Raw genomic sequence first — 22,883 nt, forward strand, 5'->3', positions numbered from 1 at the left:
GGAGTCATGGTGAAGGCTTTGTGGATTTCCTACCGGGCGCCCCTTTCTGGCAGAGCTGTCAATAAATCAAATACCTCGACTCTGTGTGTGTGGAGTGGCCTTTTGCACACCGGCTGAAAGGAACTTATTTCTGGACAGCCCCATACCCTTCCTGCCACTCCACGCACAAAGGCCTCCTCCCGTCTCCTACGAGGACTGCTCTTGAATGTGTTTATGCAATCATATGAATTCGTATGGGTCCGTGTTTTGTTATGGCAAGAGGATATTTAATATGCAGCGCTGGAGGGCTGATTTTATTGTACACACATGGAGGCAAAGTCACAGGATCTGGTCTTGTGAGCTTCTACGAACCAAAGGCCTAAATTTTGTCTTTATGAGAATTGCATTTGAACCATGATTTTGTTGAAAGCTTTATCCTTTCTGCTCAGTCACCACAGAAAGGTTTCCCCGATCCTGGATCGATCTTGTGCAGCTTCCTCCTCTAGCATGCACCAATAGCTGTAGCAGCTGGTATCTTGCAGGCATTTCAGACAGGTATGTAGTTCCTAGAGTCAGAAAATTTCCAAAGATGATGAAACAGCTAAACTTGCTCTGTCAGTGCAGGAAAGCACTGGGTTCACAACTGGTGGTTTGTCCCAGTGGAGACGTCACAGGAACACTGGTAGCCAGTGGTCACCACAACCTGAGCTTCTAACAGAGCTTTGACATACACTCTTTACAGGAATAGTTCTGTTTCTTCCTACCTAGACCATAAATGATGTTATTTTGTGCTTCTGTTTTAAAGGGAATGCTGGTACTGTACATGCCAGCCCTTGCTCTTTTTCCTTGGTGATTCAGAAGGAAATAATTGACTGATGAGTAAATTATCTCGCAGTGGTAAAGAAGGCAGTATTGAGGAAAAGTCTTCCTTGTCATCTGGGTCTGTAAAATATTTAATTTTGTGTAAAAGTTTCTCACAAGCCACTTAAAAAGTTTCAGTCAATTCCTTAGTTCCTGTTTAATTGCAATTAAATTTTCATTCCTAGGAGGCTGGCTTGAGATTTAGACTCTTCTGATGTCTCACTTTCCAAAAGCAATTCTGAATCCATGTCATAATCTGCCTTTTATAGCAGCTCTACTCTGTTCAGCTCTGGTAGATGTATTTGTTCATCTCCCTTTTCAAATGTAACTTTATTAGTAAAGTACTTATTCTGCAAGATCACATACTGTTCTGGCATATTCTGATCCTGTTGCCTATATTCTAACTACAGGAACAAAAAGGAATGAGCATGAAGGACATGCTTAAATTCTGAGATGAAAATACTAATCAGTCTTCTACCATAGAATGGATCACAGGAAAAAATGGAGTATGTAGGACCCACTGAAAATACATAATGGTTGCACTAAAAAAACTACCAAAAAAAAACAAGCAGGGGAGGGAGGGGAAGGTCAGGAGAATAAAGGACAGGAATACACTTTTTGTTAACATGTACATGTATGAGATCTAGCTATAGGTCACATTGCGATTTCAGTTCCTGAAAGTTAGACTAGGTCTGATGCACACATTCAAGACATTTGCATTATTCCAGCAGATTTTTTTCATTTCTGTTATCCTAAAATGTTCTGGCAATTAAATGTAAATGAAAATGGCAGTTGCTGACAAAAATACCTATTTTTCAAAAGTCGAATCAATTTTACATTTTGAACTGATAACTACAAGCTGCATTCACCTTTTTTTTCCATAACTTATCTGCCTTCATTGTTCTCTGCGATGACTTCACTGTAGTTTCCTGGACCATAAAGACAACAATTATTTTATATTATATTTCAGTTTACACTAGTTAATTACTAAGACTACAAGGTTGATCTGGGTCTTTGGGAGTGTCTCTCCTAAATGGAAGATAATTTTAACACAGAAAACATCTAGACATGGCCTAAAGGATACATGACATAATTACATATTTTCAAGCATGCCTTATAGAGGTTTCTCAAGAAATATTAATACAGTAGTTTAATACAGTGTTAGCTTTAATGCAGTAGTAAGTAAGAGTATTCAAAAATTTTGGGAAAAAATTCATTTCTGGGGGAAATATAGGCCCATATCAGGTCCATTCCCTAAAGTGAAAGGGTATAAATCACTGGTAAGGGATCAGGAAGAGGGAAAAACAGTAGTGGCAGTAAGGGAAGTACAAAGTTGAATGTATTCTTATCTGCATATACAGATTATAGGATTAACTGGTTAAGTGAGGAGGTAGAAGCTATGCTAATCACAGAGCATATTGATTAGTGTGCTGTTCTCTAGCCATTACCACTTAGCAGTTTAAATATATTAGGAGAGGAAATTCATAGTACATATTTGAAAAGGATAGAGCAATAGCTATGCGAATTAAATTTGAAAGGTCTACAGATGATTGGCAGGAGAGGAATGAAATAACGTTACAGCAACAATCTAATTCTGGTTTTTGTTTGTTTGAGTTTTTTTTTTTTTTTTTGACAAATAATACGGAACACTACAACATACCTGCAGTCCTAGGCTTTTATCTGCCCTTGAAGTTATACCAAGAGTATTGTTACCCACAAATATAAGGACTATATAAATCCTTTTAAAGTTTGATTTTCATATGTCACTGAAGAGAAACATGGTGCTTGATACTATTTTGTCATGAAGTTTTTCACCACACATCTCAGATTCATCATCTAGCACCTGCCAACAATCTTGTCTGTATATTTAGGTCTAGGCTATTAACCACTCTGATGTATCAATATTCCTTTTTGTAGAACAGCATCGCGCTTAAATGACAATTTGTCCTGCATCTAACCTGTGCAGAATACGAAGGCTGAAAAGCAGGGAGAAGCCAGATGGCCTCTGACGTATGCTAGGAGACACATGCTGAAGGGATTGAGATAAGGTGACCAACAGGTACTTCTGAATGCTATCAACTCTGCAGCTGTTGAACATGTTCTTTACTTTGCCCTTATGTTCACCTTTTCTTAACTGACACTAACTTACTTCCTGTAAACAGCACCTTGCAGGAAGAGCCTGGGGTAACTCTCTAGCACAGTCCTGCACTCACTATGAATTTTATTTAGGCAATCATCACGGGTGCAGGGGGGAGGAAGGTTAATAACACCTCAGCCACTAACAATCAGAGAATTGTTAGGGTTGGTTGGAAGGGACCTCTGGAGATCCCCTATTCCAACCCCCAGCCAAGGCAGGGTCACCTTGAGCAGGTGACACAGGAACGAGCCCAGTTGGGTTTTGAATGTCTCCAGAGAGGGAGACCCCATGACCTCCCTGGGCAGCCGGTTCCAGTGCTCTGCCATCCTCAACACGAAGAATTTCTTCCTCATGTTGAGGTGGAACTTCTTGTGTTTCAGTTCACAGCCTTTGCTCGCCGTCCCGTCTCGGGGCACCACCAAAAAGTCTGGCACAGTCCTCTTGGCACTCGCCTCTGAGATATTTAAATGCACTGATGAGACCCTCGTCTCAGTCTTCTCTGGACTAAACATGCCCAGTCCCGTCCCGCTGCCCAGTGCACGGACGAGGGCGAATTCCCCGCCGAGCCGCGGGGCGCGGCGCCCGTCCCCTCACGCCGCTGCCGCACCTCCCTCCCGCCGCTGGGGGGCGCTCGCGGCGCCGGCCGGGCGGGGGGCGCGCGCTGCGGCGGGGGCGGGGCTTCGGGCGCGCGGCGCGGGCGGAAGCGGCGCGCGGGCGCGGGCCGGGAGGAGGCGGCGGAGGCGTCAGCGAGCGCAGGTAGCGCGGGGCGGCCGGCGGGGGGCGCTGCGCGGGGGGCGCCCCGGCAGAGCCCCAGAGCCGCGCCCTCGGCCGGGGCGGCGGGAGCGTGGGGGGAGGCCCGTCCGTCCGTCCATCCCCCCGCTCGTCCGTCCGTGCCGTGTTTTCACGGGGGAACGGCTGGGGGTGGCGCACGCTCGGGCGGGACCGGGATGGCGCAGGGCGGCTGCGGCTCTCCCGCACACGCGGGTCCGCACCGCGCCTGAGCGGCCGCATTGGTCCGCCCCTCCTTCGGGAGTTGCGGGACAGGCTCGTCTTCCTTCGGGCTTCCTCGCCGGCGGGTCCCGGTACCTGCGCGGCTGTCGAGGCGGCTGCGGCGCTGTCACTGCGGGCCCCGCCGAGGCGCGGTGAGTTGTGCTGGGGTTCCTGCGGCCGCGATCCGTGTCCCAGGGCTGTGATGCAGTGTCCTTGGGTGGCGAGGAAGCGCTGGAGCAAACGAGGGTGTTCTGGTTTCCTTCACCGCTAGCGGTGGTCTTCCAGTCTTAAGCTGTGCCTGCAGTGACTCTGCAAGATCGATGCCTTCTGCTGTAAGGATATAACTTCCAAATAGGCACAGCATAATTACAGTGATGTGATGGAACTTACAGGAAGGAAAAAAAAAAAATTCATATTCAGGCAAAGGCAGGATCCCTAACAATGTCAGATTAAGTGATCTTCCGGCACTAACAGGTCTGCTTAAAAAAAAACCAAAACAAACGGGTTTCATTTCACTGAAATGGGTCTCTTTGGTACTATTGAAGAAATAGGAAAAAGTAATACTGAATGATGTCTGCAAGATTTGAAACATTCAGTTTTAGGAGATTATAATGTATGGAATTTCCTGACAGCAAGTGTTGCAGAATAACACTTCCTTCTTACAATATAATAAAATGGCTTTTATCTGTAACATCTGATGATGTTTTGACTGCACTTACCTTTACTGCACTTATTTTGGTAAATATATATAACGTACTATTATCTCTACCTTATTTTGGTAGCTTTGTTCATCATTCATTATTAATAAACTCTCTCTTAGATTCCCTAACCTAACATGGTAGCATCCTGTAAATTCTCTTTTATGTCTCTTGTCATCTAAAAGATACTGACAGCGAGAGTGGAGTGTAATTTCTGTGTTTGTGTGCCACAAAACAAGCAGAGAAAATTTTTGTTCTATGCTGTGACATGATGTGGGGTTTTCTTAGAACAGTTCAGACTGGGTTAACTAGTTATTTTTGGTTGCTGTTTTGGAGGGGTTTGTTGTTTTGCCCCCTCAGTGGGTGAGCTGGGGGCAGACAAATGTGTTTTTTCATTGTGAAAAGCGATCTTTGTAGGAATTGCAACCTCTTTTATTTTAAGAGAACTTTCAGAATATGAACATGATGTACATCCTAGTGTGCATGTGATTTGTCCTAACTGTAATGTAGTGTTAATTTTGGAGCAAATGTAATGAATTGCTGTTTTACTGTCATGAGAATAGCAGAGAAAGGAGACAATATGAAGATATATTAGATTGTGAGTAGCATCTTCTGGTAGTGTCACAAGCAGTGTGGTTGCAGTTTTAGATCAAATAGAGAAATTTATTGTTATCTTTGTTCCTCTTTTGACTTTATGCACGTGTGTATATGCACATGTGTATAAAACCTAAGTTTTTCCAGCCTCTTTTTGTTATTTTAGGTGTTAAAATATATAGGTATTTAATAGGTACCTGAGAGCTCCAGAGAATTAAGCAATTATGCTGGAATTCCTTTGGTCTGTTTCCTGAAGTTTTTTACAGTCGGAAATAAAGGTACTTCCTTTCCTCCCTCCCCCTCCCGTTTCCCTTTTTCTTTTTAAAGCTTTTGTAGTATCTGCTTTTAGAGACTCCTTTTGGCTGTTATCTCCTTGAAGGAGGCATTGGTATCAGCTAATCACAGATTGTGATGTATCTTGGGGATTGGATGTCATTTAGCTGCTAAAAGTGAGATATTTCCCCTGGAGTTCATGATCACTTGTACATTTTCCGAGAATAGTAAAGGGGACTAGTTCTTGCATCTTGCCTAAACTGTAAGTAGGATAAATGCATGCTGTCAGCTAAAATTGTCAGCTGTGTAGTCAATGTATCTAAAGACTAGTAAGTGTCAAAAATAGCCATTTTCGAGTAGCTGTCAAAAATTGCTGAGGCTAAGTCACTCAGATGAATCTGTTTTTCCTGGTACAAGTTTACTGCTAAAATATATTTTATATGCTATTTGTGTTTTGTGTTTTTTAACTACCTCTTTCACCTGTGATTGATAATTTGTATCATTTTATGAGCTGGGTTTTCTCAACTGAGCATTATTAATAACAGCCTCTTATATTTTCTTCTATGGTTTTCAAAAAAACTTTACAAAAAAAATAGGTGTATTAGCATTTGCCTATGTAATTTAGGAGATTAATTTTGGATTGCTCAGAACTGAATGGGTACTTTGCCCATGTAAAATAGGGCCTGAAGTAGAGGCCTAGACAAGGGAATGTAAAACTTATCCCAATTAAATTGGTTTCTTCTGTAATACTAAAGAAACAGGAGGCTACCATGATATAAATAATCCAGTTAAATTTCTGGGTGCATTTTCCTCAATGTTAAGAATAAAGTATTTTGCAGTGCACACCACTGAGGTGTTACAGTTAACTAGTGTCTGTCATAATCCATTATTATGCTATGTTGAGCTGACAAGTCAATCTAGAAATAAGATTGTAGAAGAAAAGATGTAGAAAATGATCACTTGTCTTTAATGTTTCCTCCAGTGTTACTTTTCTCAAATCTTCACTTGGGTCGGCCTACTGGGAAGGAGCATGAATCCAAAGCCTCATCTGTATTGCAGTTTTGCCATAGAAACATAATTTTATTGGACAAATTCATACTCAGATTGAATTGTACAGGTTTCTTGAAAGAAAACCAGACAAGTTAAATTTTTCCTCTCTCCCCAGTGGAACAAGTCCCTTTTTTGGTTGCCATTCTACAGGAACAGTGCTTGTGTGGTGCACTGTGTGTACATGTGTGGCAATTTCTCCCCCATTGCAGCTGTCACTCTGTTAGTTGTCTGGGCCCTCCCCTCTTAATTCTCTTTAAACACCTGCCTTCATTTTAGGTCTCTTTAAAATGTTCAGTGAAAGTCCCTCTCTTAACAGTAACTTATGTGCATCATGCTGTAGGCTTGACTCTCTGTAAAGCTAGTCAAAATTAGCTAAACATTATCATCTCAGGAGGAAGTTTTGGAGTCTCGGGGGCTTTGGAAAGAGTGATACAAAGACAGCTGCGAAATTTCCCAAGGGAGTACTATGGGGGTACTTGTCATAGCCTGCAATTAATAAATTGTGGCGGTGTTACTGGGAAATGAGAAGCCAAGAAAGTGCCTTGTGCTCAGTCATAAGTGACTTATCAAGGAGCAAGGATACTACAGTGACCTGATTGGTGGCAATAAAGCATGAAGAGAGAAAAGTATCCCAGGGAAAATGAAGCTGAGATTTTTTTTTTTTTTTTAATATTTCTTCACTATTATTAAGAATCTGATACAGAGATAGATGTAGAAATGTTTTGGGGCCCAGATGGACCTAGTGGGAGGAGGGGAGGTTCAGCAGGTGTAACATACTGTCGTTATTGATATACTGTCCCAATTGATATCTGCTTGCTTTAATTTTCTTCACAAGCCTTGCCAAGCCATTTCCCCTCTCAAACTCTTGAATCTTGGCTGACTGCCCATAGGCAAGGAACAAAGAATTTCTGTTTTTAAATGGTTGGTTTATTTTAAAAACATTCACTGGCACTAGTAGGCAAAATAAAGGGGAAGGTGTTGGAAAAAAAAAAGTACTCTTAGGTACTTGATGAGGCTTCTTAGACACAATGCAGAATTAAAATAATTATTGGTAGAAAGTGTAAAACAAAAACTATTAAAATAGGAATGCAGGCATTTAAATAGAAATAGCTCTCCAACATTTCTTAAGTACTGACAAAAGGTAGTCTAGTGTTTGGGCTCTCAGATAATTTTATACCAGAGCCACTGTAAGCTTGCTGTGTGGGTTTTCAAGTCTAAAGCAATATGTTTGTTCTCTCAACTCGAAGTTCATCTACAAGACAAATTGGTGCTGTTCTTAGAAGCCTGTAGGAGGTAAAACCGTTCCTGGTTTAAGATATGTCTGAGGTAGTCCCAGCAGCTCGTCAGCAGCAACAACACTGTCTGTTTGATGAGCTGTGACTTTTGTTGGCCATATATCCCTTGGCTGCCTTGAGAGACAGGAACTGTTGGGAATGCACAAGATTTTCTTCTTTCTTTGTAGAAGAATAGGTATTTTTGGTAGTTACACTTTTTTGCTATTCCCTTAAACCTCATGTTTCTTTCACTTGGAATATCCATTGAAGGTGTTCCCCAAAAGGCAGCTAGCAATAAGGCAAAAAGATTTTTTTTTCAGTGTGCCAAGGTAATGGCAGGTCTTGGGTATGTAGAAGCAGGGAATGAAGGAACACATGCTGTAGGAGAAGGTATAAAGATAGATGTCCTGGAAAAGACACAAAAGCAGACTCCTTTGGCAGCATGCTCTGAAAGTGGTACAGAACTGCTAAAACCTGCAGCCCAGCAGCCTTTGTAGTGATAGTGCAGCCCTTTTTATGCCCAGAAGTATGCCTTCCTACCTGTTCTTAAGATAGCAGCATGTTTTATAGTACTGTTATTTTCACTTGAGTCTAGCAGCTATTAATATAAACAGTCTCTACTTATCTGTGATGCAGTCTGGAAGGACCCTTGAGTTTCATCAGCACATTTTGGTGGGCTCTGTTTTGTCAGGCATTGCTGAGGTTTTGTCAGTACAGTATCCTCTTTTCCCTGTATGCTGTGATGCTTTTCTGTTGACCAGATTTTACAGCAGCAGTAGTAGGAATACTTGAGGTGCTAAGAGTAAATCTTATCAAAAGGCAGCTGAATATGTATGGGAACTGGCGTTGCTGTTCATGGTTGGTTCTGAGTGGAATATCCTGCTCTTTCATGGTGCTGTACAGCTGTCTGAGTGAGCCTGATTAATGAACCTGGGACCCAAAGTACAGTGTTGGTCTGCAGCAGTCACCAGTATGGATGTGCCAGTACAGGACAGTAGTTTCATTGGCATCTTCTCAGGAGCTTGTGTACTCATAAAAATATGAGGAATGTGGGTCTTCCTTATGCACCAGTTTTAATCAGGGCTCTGTGTAAACACTTCTTTGGGCGCCTGTTGGTCAGCTGCACCTCATGCAGATTTTTCACCTACAGCCAAACCAACAGCCATCTAAGACTGCAAATTACCCAAATACGAACATCATTTTCGGCATTCCGAAAAGTCTCAGCATGTGAGCTCCTGGGCTTCTAGCTTATTTCATTGTATCAGTCTTCTAAAATTAATTGGATAGTGAATATGTTCTCTGCTGTTTTGATGTGTGTCAGTCATTCTTTAGACTCCCCATTTTCATTGCTTCACAGAAAGGACTGAGGGTTTTCCAAATAACATAGAACCAGCCTGTCTGGTTTCAGAATGGTCAACATGATTGAATAGTGAGCTGAATGATGCTCAAAGTTTTCTGTAGAAAAATTAGGAAACAAAATTCTTTGGAGGCCACAGAGGTAAATGGGCCAGAGGGTGCACTCTGCAAATAGATGAAAAAAAAGGGAAAGTAATAGAATGGAGCTTGATGCTACTGTGGAATTTTTTTACCTGGTGTTCTGTAATGCCCAGTGATTCTTGTCTTCCTGAAATGTTTGTTGGCTATTGCAATGAAGTATCACTCTGCATTTTTAAAGGCAGTTTCTTGTTTACTGATACAGTACCCTCTCTGTACTGAGGGATGTTTGTTGCCATGAATTTAATAGTAATTTCTTGTACAGATGTAATTTTAGTATGGTAATTTTAAATTGCTAATAATTTAATAATATTTTTGTGCTCCCACGGAGATGGTAATAAATTCCAATTTTGTACTGTACAATTATTTTATAGTAATTGTTAATGTCAGCTTTTATTTGTACTGTCCTGACTTCTGTCTGCTGGCTGTTCTATTACAAGATTTTTTCCACTTCTTCTTTAATTGGAAGCACGCTTCTATGACTGTATATGGCTTTTCTTTTTTAAGCTCTGTCTTGATAAATCACTTCTTTTTATGCAGTTAATATCCAGTTGCAAAGCCAGACCTGCTCTTGAATGCATGGTGTCATGTTGTTATTGATCATAATTTGAAAGTGAGGAACAGATAAATATTGTGGTAGTAAGTAATAGATGGAGAAAATTCCCACTTACAAAGCCTACTTTCCTAATATACGAGTCTGTTAGAGACCTGTCTAGGTCTGTAGAACATCACTGAGGCACTACTGCCTTAATATTTGAGATTCTGTCTTTCAAAACATATGACCAAATAGGTGACTTTATTGGACTGTATGTTAACAATATTCTTTTCACTTCATTTTTCTTGGCTTTATTCTTAGAAATATTTTTGATCTTTGAATGAAATGGGTTTCTCTCAGGCTTTGGTTTTCTGTATGCTTTGCATCTGCTAACTGCTTATTAATAACTACCAAAAATACCTTATGGACCTGCTGCTTTCTTTTTCTCTTACAAATAATTACCGTTATCTGTCCTGTACATTTTTCAAAACTAGAAGGTACACAAATCATCTTTGCAGGACAGGTTTAAATTTGCCCTACAACCATTTCTAGTGGTTTAGGAAGGCTGGAGTCTCTTGGGCAGGCTAGAAAAATTATGATGAATATGTGCTGGTCTTTCATGAGCCAATTGACTGGCAGAAGTGGCAGTGCTGTAAAGTGCATTAAGCTTTTAAGGATTTAGGTATGCCTTGTTTTTCTGATAACCTGAGGTTGTTTCAGAGCATGTGTGAGGCATTCCTTTGCGTTATAAACCATTTAATTTTTGGGTTGTATGTTAATACAATCTCTTGGTTTTTCTGGGAATGGGTAAAGCAGAATCTGAGGAAGACTTTGCAAAAAAAATTCAAGAAGGATATTTTGTAAGTATGGGCTGGTTTCCATGGAGAAGGGTCAGTATTCAAACTGAAGTCTGATACTACTTAAGTAAGTTAACTTTCCTTTGTTATGGAACATATAATGCATTTTCTGTAGCTCTTTCTTTTGCCTTTGCTCCTTTTGTTTCATGCAGTCAATAATGTAATTTATATATGACTGATTCTGAAATACAGGATAGAGACATTATTTTGTTTTGGAGTGGATGAGTGCCTTAGTTCATTGTTTTTCTTGCCAGACGGATGTCAGTGTTGTGATACCACTGGATAAAGTTGTATCCACATTGGTAGGTTTTGGCAGTACTTTTTGAAAATCAGCAGTGGCAACAGTGAAGAAAACCAAGCTCTTTATATGTCTGTGAAAGGCAAACCTAGTGTCAGATCCTCATTCAGGAATTGGTTGTTGCTCCAAGTTCTTATGTTGTTCCTGGCTTGGGCTTGTAACTTTTACAATAATTTAAATATGCATGCTGATTTAAAATACTATGCTGATTTAAAATTCTTTGGAAAACTGGCACTTGAATTGGTTACTTTAGGCTGCTTATTGAAAGGATTATCTGGAAGACATTCTCTTCTTCATGGATTCTTGGATTGCCATTTTGTCTGAAGTCTACTCAGGAGTTCTGTTTGATTTGGGTTTGTTTTGTGGAATATTTTGTTTTGTTTTGGGTTTGCTGGTTTGGGGTTTTGTTTATTTTCTTTCCCTCCTCAGATTTTCAAATTTTGTTCTGGTTGTACTCCTTCGTCTTCACAGATGTCTTGCTTTTGTCTCAGTCTCCATGTTTGGAGATGGTAGGAATTACAGCAAGGTGTAGCTCTGACACATTGTTTTTTCCTGTTGCTCTCTGCACTGCTTTGCCTTTGCCACGGAAGTCCCTCAGCTGCATTTGAGAGAGTGGTATGCTAGCATTTCTATCCAGGATAAATCTGTGAAGAAGGAAGTCTCAGCTTCTTTTTTTTCCTGCTCAGGGATGATTTCCAGCTCAGCATATTGTGTGCTTTTAGAGAATGAGGGATAATAAAGATCATGAGAGGCAGTGTACTTTCTTTAATATGTGCTGTTATCTTACGGGATACTACCTCTAAATTACTGAAAACAAAGGTCCATACTGAGTCCAAGTTTTGTTGAAATTATAATGTTCTTGTAGAGAACTGCTGACCCCTCAGGGCAATGAGAGGTACAAGAATATTCCAATCCATTGTACTGTGCTATTTCCTTCCTAATCTATATGCTTGCTGCTCTGGTACTTTTTTTTTCCCTACTTCCAAATTATGTGGGTATAAGCTCACTTTTTTTTTTCTTTTTTTAAGCCCCAAGGGTCTTGCAGGGAGTGTCTTATGAGTCACTAGAAGTGCATGCAATTCAGGGGGAAAGAAGAGATCAAATCTCCAGACCTTTGCGATTATGCTGGAATTCATGAAAGGGGAATGGCCTTTAGAAGTTTGTAGGAAAAGTGACAAGTACAAATAGTTGCCTTCATTTTGGCATACCTTGCTCCCAATTCCTTTGCCTAGTGTCGGTATGTGGGTGTTATGCAATTTCCCAGCAGGTTAAGTCCTTGATTTCCATTAGTTCCAGTAGTCAGCGTGTGCCCTGTGAATCAGATATACATGGTGATGGCCCATTCTGCAATTCCTGCTGCTGCCTGGCAGTTTATTCAATCTCTTCCACTTGGCTAGACCTCTTATCCTGGCTTGTGGTCTTATTTACAGTGTGATGGCAGAGTTACTTCTATTCCAAATGACTGTAGTGATACTGTCTAAATGCTTCAGGATGAGATATGGCTGGTGTTCTATGGATAGCTGAACTAAATTTAAGTTTTATAAGAGTTATCTGTTCTTTTCAGTCTTTTTTTTTCTTTTTTTTTTTTTTTTTTCTTTTTAGTAGAAGAAGTAGAGACTTGTGGGAATGGGGTTTGAAGCTTATGGTCTCTTCTTGAGAGATACTGTTTGGTCTTCTGAGCCATCACATGAATACTCTTCTCCTGGGCCTCATAATGTTTTACATCATATTTGATACTGTTCAGAGATTATGTAGATGCATATTGATGTGTGTACAGTTTATGCTTTAAAGTCTGAGTGCAGAGCCATGGATTTGGCACAGAGCTAGGAGAAAGAGGTTTTTGTTAGTGCATGTTTGGGGAAGATCTGTGTCAGGAAATCTTAAACCATCTTAAGTTCCAGATATTCGTGCTGTGGAATGTAAGTTTTTACTGTTTTCCCTCTTATTTTATGTACTTAAGACAAATTAATATCTTAAAACAGTTTTGGGGGGATAAGCACATTCCTTGAACAAAGTACATCCTTACTTTATATCCGACTGCATTTACAGTGAGAGTTGAAATTACTGCGTGCTCTCTGTCTGTCCTTGTGCAGGCTCATACCTCCCAGTGCAGGGTGAGCTGTTCCTCACTCAGTGACTTGGGATTGCCACTTGCATTAGTGCAGCCAGCAGTAAGGGTTTATGTACTGGCAGTGGCTGCCATAGGGCGTTAGACACTCAAATGGTTGTTACTTTATGGCAGCTTTGGTGTCCAAGTCCTAATGTCGCCCCTGCCTTGGGTTAATAATTTTCAGAATAATTTAGATATGCATGTTGATTTTACAGCACTTAAAACATTTGCCACTTGAATCAGGCATGCTGGCTTGCCTGTTGAGGGGATTATCTGAAGAGTGAAGGTGAAGGGTAAGCGACAAGCAGGGCTCGGCGCCCTGCTGGCCGTGCCTCTTGTGTTGGCAGCAGACCGTGTTGGCATAAGGCCAATGGAACTGGCCAGTGGAGGGGATGAAAAGTGCCGTGGAGGCAGAGTTAGGTTTAGATGAGAGCTCAGCAGCACGAGAAACTCGGTCTCAGTGTTCTGATACAAACCCAAGGCGTAAGTGCCAATACAGAAAGTCTGGTGAGGAACTCCATTGCTTGTGTAATTTCAGTCTTAAAAATGCTTGTGTGAGGTGATATGTGGGGAAGAACTAGGAATAGTGAGGATAAATGTAACTATTGTATAAAATGAGTAGCTTTATCTGGATGATGTTAAATAATTGAAATTCTCTTTTAAGAAAATATTGAATAATTGGAGTCATGTCAGAGATGGATGAAAAATGAGAAATATGAGGTATACACATGGAAAGAGTCTAAAAATGTGGGATCTGTTTGACAGTTAACAATTAATAAGAGAATGATGCCTATGTAAATATACGTGCATGTACATATATGATGAATCTGGAATATCTGTTGTCACTGTCTTATAACCCAAGAAGAGATGCTGAGTGAGATTCTTACCAAGCTTTCTTTTAAAAGTACGTTAAAGTCATATTGGACATTCAAATGCATGCATTCATGATAAAATGGAGAGTAATTCTATGGTCTCCCATAACAAGTGCTTGAAGGTAGGTTTGAAAATGTTTTAAAAGCATGTAGCTTGAAGCCTTCAACTGCAACTACTCCACAGGTAAATGGAGATATCTTCACTTTTTGTTTATATCTTTCTTTTTTTCCCAGTACAGAGATCCCTGAAGATGTGTGGCTCAAACTGCTTCAAACTATCTGAACATTTGTTATTTAACTGCTGAAGCTTTCCTACCATTTGCTTTCCTCCTGAAGCCTTAATCTGTTGAAGGATCAGAATTGGGTACTATGGTAAGACATTTCTTCAAGTCGAAGTAAAATGGTGAAGTGAAATGTGCCAATTTATTTTGGTTATGTCTCTTTATTCAATAGTAAGACACCAGAACAAATAAAAAACCTTAATGGTGTACAAAGCCAGGAGAGGAAACTTTGAACTAACTAACCAACCAAGAAACATCATTCCATGTGTTGTCTGTTCACACTTGCACTGTACTTTAAAATGAAGAATGAAAAGTAAATAATTTTACAAGAACTTATGTGTAGATGTATGTGAATAACTCATCACAATGTTGTACAGAAATGTTACACAGGTCTCTTCTAGACACTACATTTTCTTTCAAATGCATTTGGGTTTAAGGTCAGTTTAAATTCAAGTATTTAAAATACTTAAGGTGCTTTGTGGAAGCACAGAAGTTCTGATTTTTGGAGAATAAAATCGGTAAAAATAGGAAGAAGAAACCCTGTAAATAACAGGTGACAAGGAAATATAACTGAACCTCTAAGCAGATAACAAAACTTGTTTTCTAGATGATGCAATAATGTATTTGGAAACTGATATTTGTTCTTTATCTCAATAACTATAGCAGTTTTGAATAACCAAGTGGTACTTTACAAATTTCAGGAATCAAGACGAGCTAAAACATGAGAAGATATATTCAAGATGATCCAGCCAGAAGATTTTTCACTTTATAAAAATATTATTTTTGTTTAATATGTAATATAATTTGACAAAGCGAAATTCAGTTACTTTTCTTGAAATTAGGACGTGTCTGTGGCCTTCATCAGAAATGTTTCTAACATTTTCAAGGAAGAATATGTCCCAGAAACTGAGTATGTTTTTACTAGTCTTTGGAATCATTTGGGGTTTGATGCTGCTACGCTACACATTTCAGTATCCAAGACGCCAAAGCAGTGCTGAGTTGCGTGGACAGATATTAGATCTCAGTAAAAGATATGTCAAAGCACTTGCAGAAGAAAATAAAAACCTAATGAATGGTGGTGGTGGAGCCTCTATGTCAGGATATGGTAAGAGGAAGAAAGCCATACTTGTTACTTGAATATATTCTTTTTCTGAAAACTGTAAAGTTATAATTTATTTTTTTTTAAGTAGTATATGCTCTTCAGCAGAAAAAAACCTCTCTGTATTAATTGATCTGATTTTAGTTTATTCTAAGAAGTTGAAGATGAAGATGAGTTGCAAAATCAAGCTTCAGATCTCTTCAAGTACATGAATACAGTTAGTTACAGAAGTAACAGCACATTTGTCCTCCTTTGAATCTTCAGCTATTGAGAAATAAGCATGTGCTTGACACAGGGACAAAGTTTTTTATTAAGTCACATCAACATTCCTGATTCTTCTAGTACCTCATTGCTAACTTCTTGCTTTCATTTCTTCAATTTTGTTCTTCTTAAAATGCAACGACAAAGCAACATATTAATTGAGTTTGTAGTCTGGAGACTGCAAGGCAATTAGGAATTTGGCAGAGTCTCCCCTTGTTTTAGAAGCAGCCATAAGAGATAAGGTCCCTTGTCTTGCGAGCTGTAATACTTAGTGCATCATATCTCTGATTTGCCTGTCTTGTGAATATGTACCTAACTTGATGAATAGGTTGCCAGTATTTACTATCTCCTGAAATACTGAAAAGATAATTAAAAATGTTTATTTTAAAAAATAGTATCTCAAAAGATGTGTAATAATGAACTTTGATCCCCTTAAGATTTCCTTAATGGATCTGCCTGTTATAGGATGCCCATTATAGGCATTTGGTGAGAGTGCAAGTAGCAAAAATGTGCCTGAAGTCTTTTTGCTGCTGCTAAGGAAGAAGGAAGCAAGTCTGTGATGAGTTGACAAAGATGTGAAGGAGCAACCCAGGAAGAGTAGGACAGTAAAAAGTGTTAAAAACTTTAATCCTTTAATTCTCAAAATTAATTTTTATGACAGTAGAAGACTGCTTTCTCTTTTCTTCCCTGTTTTCTCCTCCCTTTTTCTTTTTTGTCATCAAGGACTTCCTTTATTTATTTATATATATTTATATTATTTATATATATTTATATTATTTATTTATTTATAATTTATTTATAAATTAAGTTTCTCTGCCATTTAAAAAAACCTAAAAAGTCCTTGTGTACTGCAGCTTTCTCCTCTCTATAAGTCTTACAGTGTATTTCCAAATGAGACTTCTGCGGTGTTGTCTGAAGTTTAATATAAACTTAAGTCATCTCTTGATCTGCCTGCTGATCATTAGAATTAAAGCTTGACAGTTCCTTCCCTCAGACTGTTGAGCACAAAATGATACTACAGAGTACATGTCCCACCCTCTGTTATTGACAGCAGACCCTGCTCTGACTTGAATTGTTAAGCATTTTTTTTTAATTTTTTCGGAGTTAACATTACTTACTAAACAAAAACTAATTAATTTTAGAGAGAGGTACTTCTTTCTTTGAAATTTAATTTGCTACTAATTTTTAATTTTACCTGTTTTACTCCTATTTTTTCACTTTGATGCCTGTGATTTTTCTCCCCAATCTTTCTGCTTTGTTAAGAACTGATTAGAGGGCAGTGGGTAGAGACAGAGTTTGTAGATGTCTTTCTGTGTAGGGGGAATATAACAGCTTGATAAACCTGGTAACTTTGTTAATGTTTTTCAAATCTCATATAACATGGTGATTGGCAACAGTGTAAATAGTTTTTTGTTGAAAGATGTTACTGGTTTTTTTTCCAGAACGTGGTATTTTTTTTACCATCTTACCTCTTACTTTTCATTCAATGAAGATGTAGATAGATTTTTTATTTTTTTTTTTACCCTTGCTTTATAGCTTACATAAGAACCAATAAGATACCTTCTAATAACAGCTTTTCTATGGGCTAGAACTGTCATTTAGGGGGAAGCCATTAACTACTTTTTTTTATGCTGGAAAGTATTTAGATATAATCTCTTGCATCCAAGGCTAAAACATTACATAGCTGAGTATTTCAATGCTGTTGTCTGGATGAAATTTGAAATAATACCTTTGAATAGCCACTTGTAATGTTCCAACTAGTGGTTTTGGTCTCACACTCTAATATTTAATCGAGTGCCTTCACAGTTCCCTGTTATGGTGCTATCTCCCCTAAAATAACAAAGAATGTTATTAAAGAAAAATCAAGCAGCTGGTTCATTCTGTACTTCTAGACCAATCTGCGCTCCTTTCCAAAAAGTGTGGTAGGGAGGATAGCAAGTCTTAAGATGTGTGAGTACATTGAAGTGGCAGTTCTTTTCCACACAGAGTAAATAACAGGCTGTAATTTGTTTTTTCCATTATCTTCAGCTGATCTTAAGAGAACAATTGCTGTTCTTCTGGATGACATCTTACAGCGCCTGGTGAAATTGGAAAACAAGGTTGATTACATCGTTGTGAATGGCTCAGCAACAAATAACACTAATGGAACTAACCATCAGGTGCCAGTGACTTCAAATAAACGTGTAAAGCCAGCAAGCAACATTAGATAGCAAACAGGGCCACTTTGTGTTGCTACATCATTGATGGATAATATTTAAGATAAGCTTTTTGTCTCTGGTTAGGGCAAAGCAGTAGTTGACTCTAAAACAAGCGTAAACTATTGTATTCTACAATGTGCTTGGATCTATGTAGGCCTAACATGTGCTTAGGTTCTCAAAGCATTATTTCATTGCCTTTGAGCAGTGCTTCTGAAGTGATCTTCATTGTCTCTAAAGATATTTTGATATGATTTGATGTAGTAGGTCCTTGGATAATAACAATATGTGGAAAGCAACAGGAAACTTATAGGTAGGTTTCTAAATATATTTATTTAAGTATGACTATAACATATCTTTTGGATAGGTGAGCAGTATTGTAGCTTATTCATTTTTTGTGATCTGCATTAGGCCAAGGTAACAGGAAAATGTGTTGCTAAACAGATGCTAGAAGATGTGTACACTTAAAATATTTTCTTACTTACTTACTAAAACAATGTTAAATTGAGGATAGCAATGGTGGTAATATTTTAAAATTGTGACCCAAAGAATGTCTTTATTTGCACTATCTGTCAGAATAGTTAAAGAGAATTTACTGTATATTTAAGAAAATTTATTATAATAGGAAAACATTCTAGGTAGTAACACTGTCCAGGTTTATCTTTATGCCAGAGATAGGGCAGTTAGAGTATCAAAAGCAAATCATCATCTGTGATATCTTAGATGATTATTTCTTAAAAAGATATTTAAGTATATGTATTTTGTAATTGCAGATAAAATTATTTAAGTGATGGAAATAAGTTTTGGATATGTGAATACAGTTTATTTTTATTCATTGCTGTTTGTTATTAACATTTTAATGCCTTGCAGTTTGTTTTTGGAGAAGCATACCATCTCCCTGAATTGCTTTCTTGATCAGAAGAAAAGCAATGAAGGGAATCAAGGCATCTCTGCATTTAACAGAAGTATATGTACTAAGGGTGTCTAATCATGGCATATTTGAGAGCTAAGGTAATGTTTGCCTTATGTTTAAGTCAGCCTTACAGCAAAGTGAATTGCATGCAGTGTGGGTGCACTGTATCTCAAATGTTACTGAAATCATATTGAAGTGCCACTGAACCTGTTTTTTAAACTGTACTGAATGTTTGAGGGGGACAGAATGTTCAGGGACTTTTGCCAAAAGTGTCCTGTCAGTGAACTTTTGGGGATGAGTGAAATCAGAGGTGCTGGGTGATATAGCAGGCAAAGTTATGTGATTTTTCCCTTTCTTCTGTTTCCCTGCTGATAATCTCGATGGTTATAAAGGAAAATACAATTGCAATCTTAGTTAGTACTTCTTTAGTATCCAGATGATTTTTTTTTGTCACATTGTGTGTAAACATGTACTCACTTCAATGCAGAAAGAGAAAAATAAATTTTTAATTGTACTTGTAAATGTTCCTGGGTTTTTTTTTTGGTTGGTTAGTTTTTGGTTTTTTGGGTTTTTTTTGTAATTAAATGGTCTTGTCATTCTTGCTACATGTGCTCTATCAGTTTCTGGATTGGAAAATTGTACATCTCTGAGTTTTAGTAGTACTCTTTCTGGTATTCTTCCTTCTTAGTCACTGAGTTCTTCTGCTCTTGACATTCTAATGCCCTGAAACTTACCTCGGGTGAGAGGTCAGGGGAGAAAAGAAATGAAAATAAAAGAACTGATTTAGATCTTTAATGGTGGAGACTTCACTGTGTAACCTAAGAGTAAAGAAGATATGTACAGAACTTCTTTTGAACCTGCAGATTGACAACGTGATAGATAGATAGATAGATAGATAGATAGATAGATAGATAGATAGATAGATTTTTATATCCATCTGGTTTATTTCCTAGATACTTGATTGTTACAAAACAAAACCTTTGTGCTATAAAAACACAGTTCTTTTCAGAGTGGCAAAACTAAACTTAAGGTGTGCAGGCTAAGGTAAAAAAGGGTCAAGGAGGGACCAAGGGAGGGTCTCAGCTGACTTCCCTATTAACAGCAGTAGTAGGAAGACGTGCATGTTCTAGCCTGCAGCCTCCCATATAGGACATGTGAGAGGTGTGGCAGCCCTACAAAGGTAGGAGGTTGTGTAAAGAACCCAAGGGCTTGTGAAGAAAAGCAAGAGAAAGCCTACAACGTAGCCCAGGTCCAAAATGCTTGATAGTATCACAGGATTTGATTGTATTGGCAAGCATATTTTTTTCTTTCTGAGGAATATTTAAGTAGTATTTCTGCTGTGCTGCAGTTTTTATGATGTAACTGTGTATTCTCATTTCAGATGACATCGTGAAGCCCCCCAAAGTGACCTAATTTGAGTTTTGTGTATATGGAATGTCCTTATGGTTGGTTGGTTCTTAGGCTGGATGGGGTTTGAGGTATTACTTCCTTTTCTTTCTTCTCCTTCTGTTCTTTGGAAGGCAGGAGGACATAGAACCTCTGTTATATAAAAACCTGCTGATTTGGGGGATGGAGGTGTGTTTTGGTTTCGTTCTTGAAATCTTTTGGTAAATTAGGGGACTTGAATTTTCTCAGCTGTAATTTGCCTCATGAGTGTTTATCAGCTGATTTCACTAGGTAATTTGCAGTACTTCTGTGCCACTGATTGATTGCTTAATGTAGGTAGCAAAAAAATGTTCAAGATCCACTTCCAAACAAAAGTTCTAATGAAGAAAAATAAAAAGAGAAGAGTATATATTGATTGCTGTCTAAATAGAAAGAAACAGCAGAGGTCTCAGTACAAGCCCTTGAGTTCTACAACTAAATACCTGGCAGGCAAAGACTTGGGGAAACTGTCTTTTTTTCCTCTCATCCTTTTGGTTGCTTTTTTCATCTAAATAAATAGTTTTGAATCTCTGCATAGTAATCTTAACATAATGAAGATATCCAAGCATTTTTTCACAATGGTATGTGAAATAGAAGTGCTGAGTGGTTCCACATTAAAGAACTTTTGGGATAAATGTATGGACAGATGGACAGACACTCCTCTGAGACAACTCTTAACAAGCTGCCTATGCACTGTTAAGGTCACAGAAGTTTACTGATATGTTTTAAATGAAATAATTTTAAAAATACAGAAACATAGCCCAGGGTATACAGATTCTTGTGCTTAGTGTGGTGAAACATCAGTATCCTTGGCACCCAGTATTATGCATCACATATTGCACAGTTGTCTGCTTTTCCAAGTAACTTCTAAATCCTGGGTTTTCAATAACACAGTCATTTTAAGAAGCTCACTAGATAGATCTGAATTCTAATTAAAAGTATTTGCTAATGCAGAGGTTTCCAAACAGTGTCATGTTTGTGATGTGTGCAAGTTGCTTTAGCAACCAAGCACCTCCTGTGCAGGTACATGTTCTGGGGGTATTTATTAGCCTTTGTTCATGGGAATGCAGAAGCAGAGTAAAATTGGGAACTTCTATCAAGAAGTTATTTAGAGAAATGATTGCATAAAATTAAACATCCCTGTTTATTACGTTTTCTTGAAAACCTTTTAATTCCTAAAAATACACTGACTAATGGAATGAGCTGAATGTCTAAAACATTCTTATGTAAAATAGGTGTATTTTGAAAGGTGATATATAATGTCAATTAACAATTAATCCAAATATGAGCCTCCTTACCTAATGATTGTGCTCTTTCATAATTTTGTACTTTACAAAACAAGGAGTCTGCTGTCTTTGGGGTTCAGTTTACTGTATCTGATAGCATGCCATCTTCAAAGTCAAGAGTGAAATGGGGGACTTTCCTTTGTAGCAGCCAAAAAAGTGAATTAGACTTCTGCTGTTTTTCATGTGGAAAAGACTGGTACTGAATGGGTATTTCACTGATTTCAGTTTGAAGAAAGAAGGAATGACATACATAGGCATTTGAAAATATCCTTTAGGTTATTAAAATGAAGCCAAATTTTAAAAAAAATTAACATTACATACTGTTGGAATGCATGAAATAGAAGCCTCTCTGAGTCCCTCAGAGAGAGAAAGGAATGCAGGGATTGAATTGGAGCCTTAGAGAAACTGAAATATATTAAGCCACAGACATGAAGAAGGAGTGTAAGTTTTAGTTTTAAGTAAGTAGAAATATATCTTAAGTGCCTTAAGAGACTGTGTTAGCTAGTAATAAGCCCTGAAGCCTAGTTTAAAGTTTAGTAGTGTTACCTTTTACAAAACAAACTTAGCTCCAGACATAACAAAAACATACTAGAACATTGCTTGCGTTTCTAGATAGAACAGTGTCATGGGGTAGAACTTTTTGCATCAACAGATAAAACTATATACATAGATTTTGGGTAACAACTGACGCTACTTTCGCACATTAGAATTAAACTCAGTTTGGTGTAGGAAGAATGTGTTAGAATCGTGTTTTTAGCTGATTGGATGATTTATGAATAAAATCTCCCTGTATTGGGGTGAAAAAAACCCGCATGAAGAAAGAAGGAGAAAAGAAGCTGCTGCTGCTGCTTGGAACATCAGGACTCTATGCCAGAAAGTTTTTAGCACAGACTTTTAATACTCTGAACTCTTTACCTTCGAGACTGATGTATTCATGCAATAAACAACTTTACAACAACCAACAACTGCTATTGCCTCTACTCAACAGCATACATTCATGGAGTCACATCTCTTAAGTACCAGTGGCATCACGTGCTGCTGAATTATCTCTAAGTGATCTTAATTACTACAAGTTTCCCAACTGTGTTTGTCAGTACCTCCAGCAAAAACCTTTCATTATTAATTGATCCTTGCTTGCACATGAGCTTCCATAGTCCCTGTGGCATTCATCAACTTATTTTGTCAGTTGGTGTCTAATTGGGTTCTGATTCTCTGATAGCAAAGCTGAAGAAAAACATGTTAACATTTTTAAATACTGTAAATTAGGTTTAATAATACACAAACTAATTTTTATTGTAGCATAGTACATGGTCATGGTTAGAAGTTTATAAAATGGTACTTGCATTTAAGTGTATTGGGATATTGGTAACACATGTGGAGGGAGGAAACAATTAGGCAGAA

General features: G+C 38.4%; 2 protein-coding genes across 7 annotated transcripts; one reads left to right on the forward strand and one right to left on the reverse strand.

Annotated features, from left to right (window-relative positions):
- Nucleotides 1-3,481: 3,481 nt before the first annotated feature.
- On the reverse strand, nt 3,482-4,766 carry LOC131575472 (basic proline-rich protein-like). The gene is made up of 2 exons (XM_058831057.1): nt 4,737-4,766; nt 3,482-4,198 (listed from the first exon to the last, which is right to left on the reverse strand). Exons 1-2 carry the CDS (start codon nt 4,764-4,766, stop codon nt 3,482-3,484), a joined length of 747 nt encoding a protein of 248 aa, XP_058687040.1.
- On the forward strand, nt 3,616-19,293 carry CCDC126 (coiled-coil domain containing 126). 6 transcript variants are annotated; one of them, XM_058832773.1, is made up of 4 exons: nt 3,616-3,733; nt 14,262-14,394; nt 15,005-15,408; nt 17,692-19,293. In XM_058832773.1, exons 3-4 carry the CDS (start codon nt 15,171-15,173, stop codon nt 17,871-17,873), a joined length of 420 nt encoding a protein of 139 aa, XP_058688756.1. In that variant the 5' UTR covers nt 3,616-3,733; nt 14,262-14,394; nt 15,005-15,170; the 3' UTR covers nt 17,874-19,293. The 6 variants fall into 6 exon arrangements, with proteins under 6 accessions (XP_058688756.1, XP_058688755.1, XP_058688753.1 ...); XM_058832772.1 differs by having other exon boundaries at nt 3,631-3,733; nt 14,257-14,394; XM_058832770.1 differs by lacking the exon at nt 3,616-3,733 and adding an exon at nt 3,980-4,119 and having other exon boundaries at nt 14,257-14,394.
- The last annotated feature ends 3,590 nt before the right edge of the window (nt 19,294-22,883 follow it).

Source organism: Poecile atricapillus, chromosome 2 (assembly GCF_030490865.1).
Source record: "Poecile atricapillus isolate bPoeAtr1 chromosome 2, bPoeAtr1.hap1, whole genome shotgun sequence".
Taxonomy (NCBI): Eukaryota; Metazoa; Chordata; class Aves; order Passeriformes; family Paridae; genus Poecile; species Poecile atricapillus.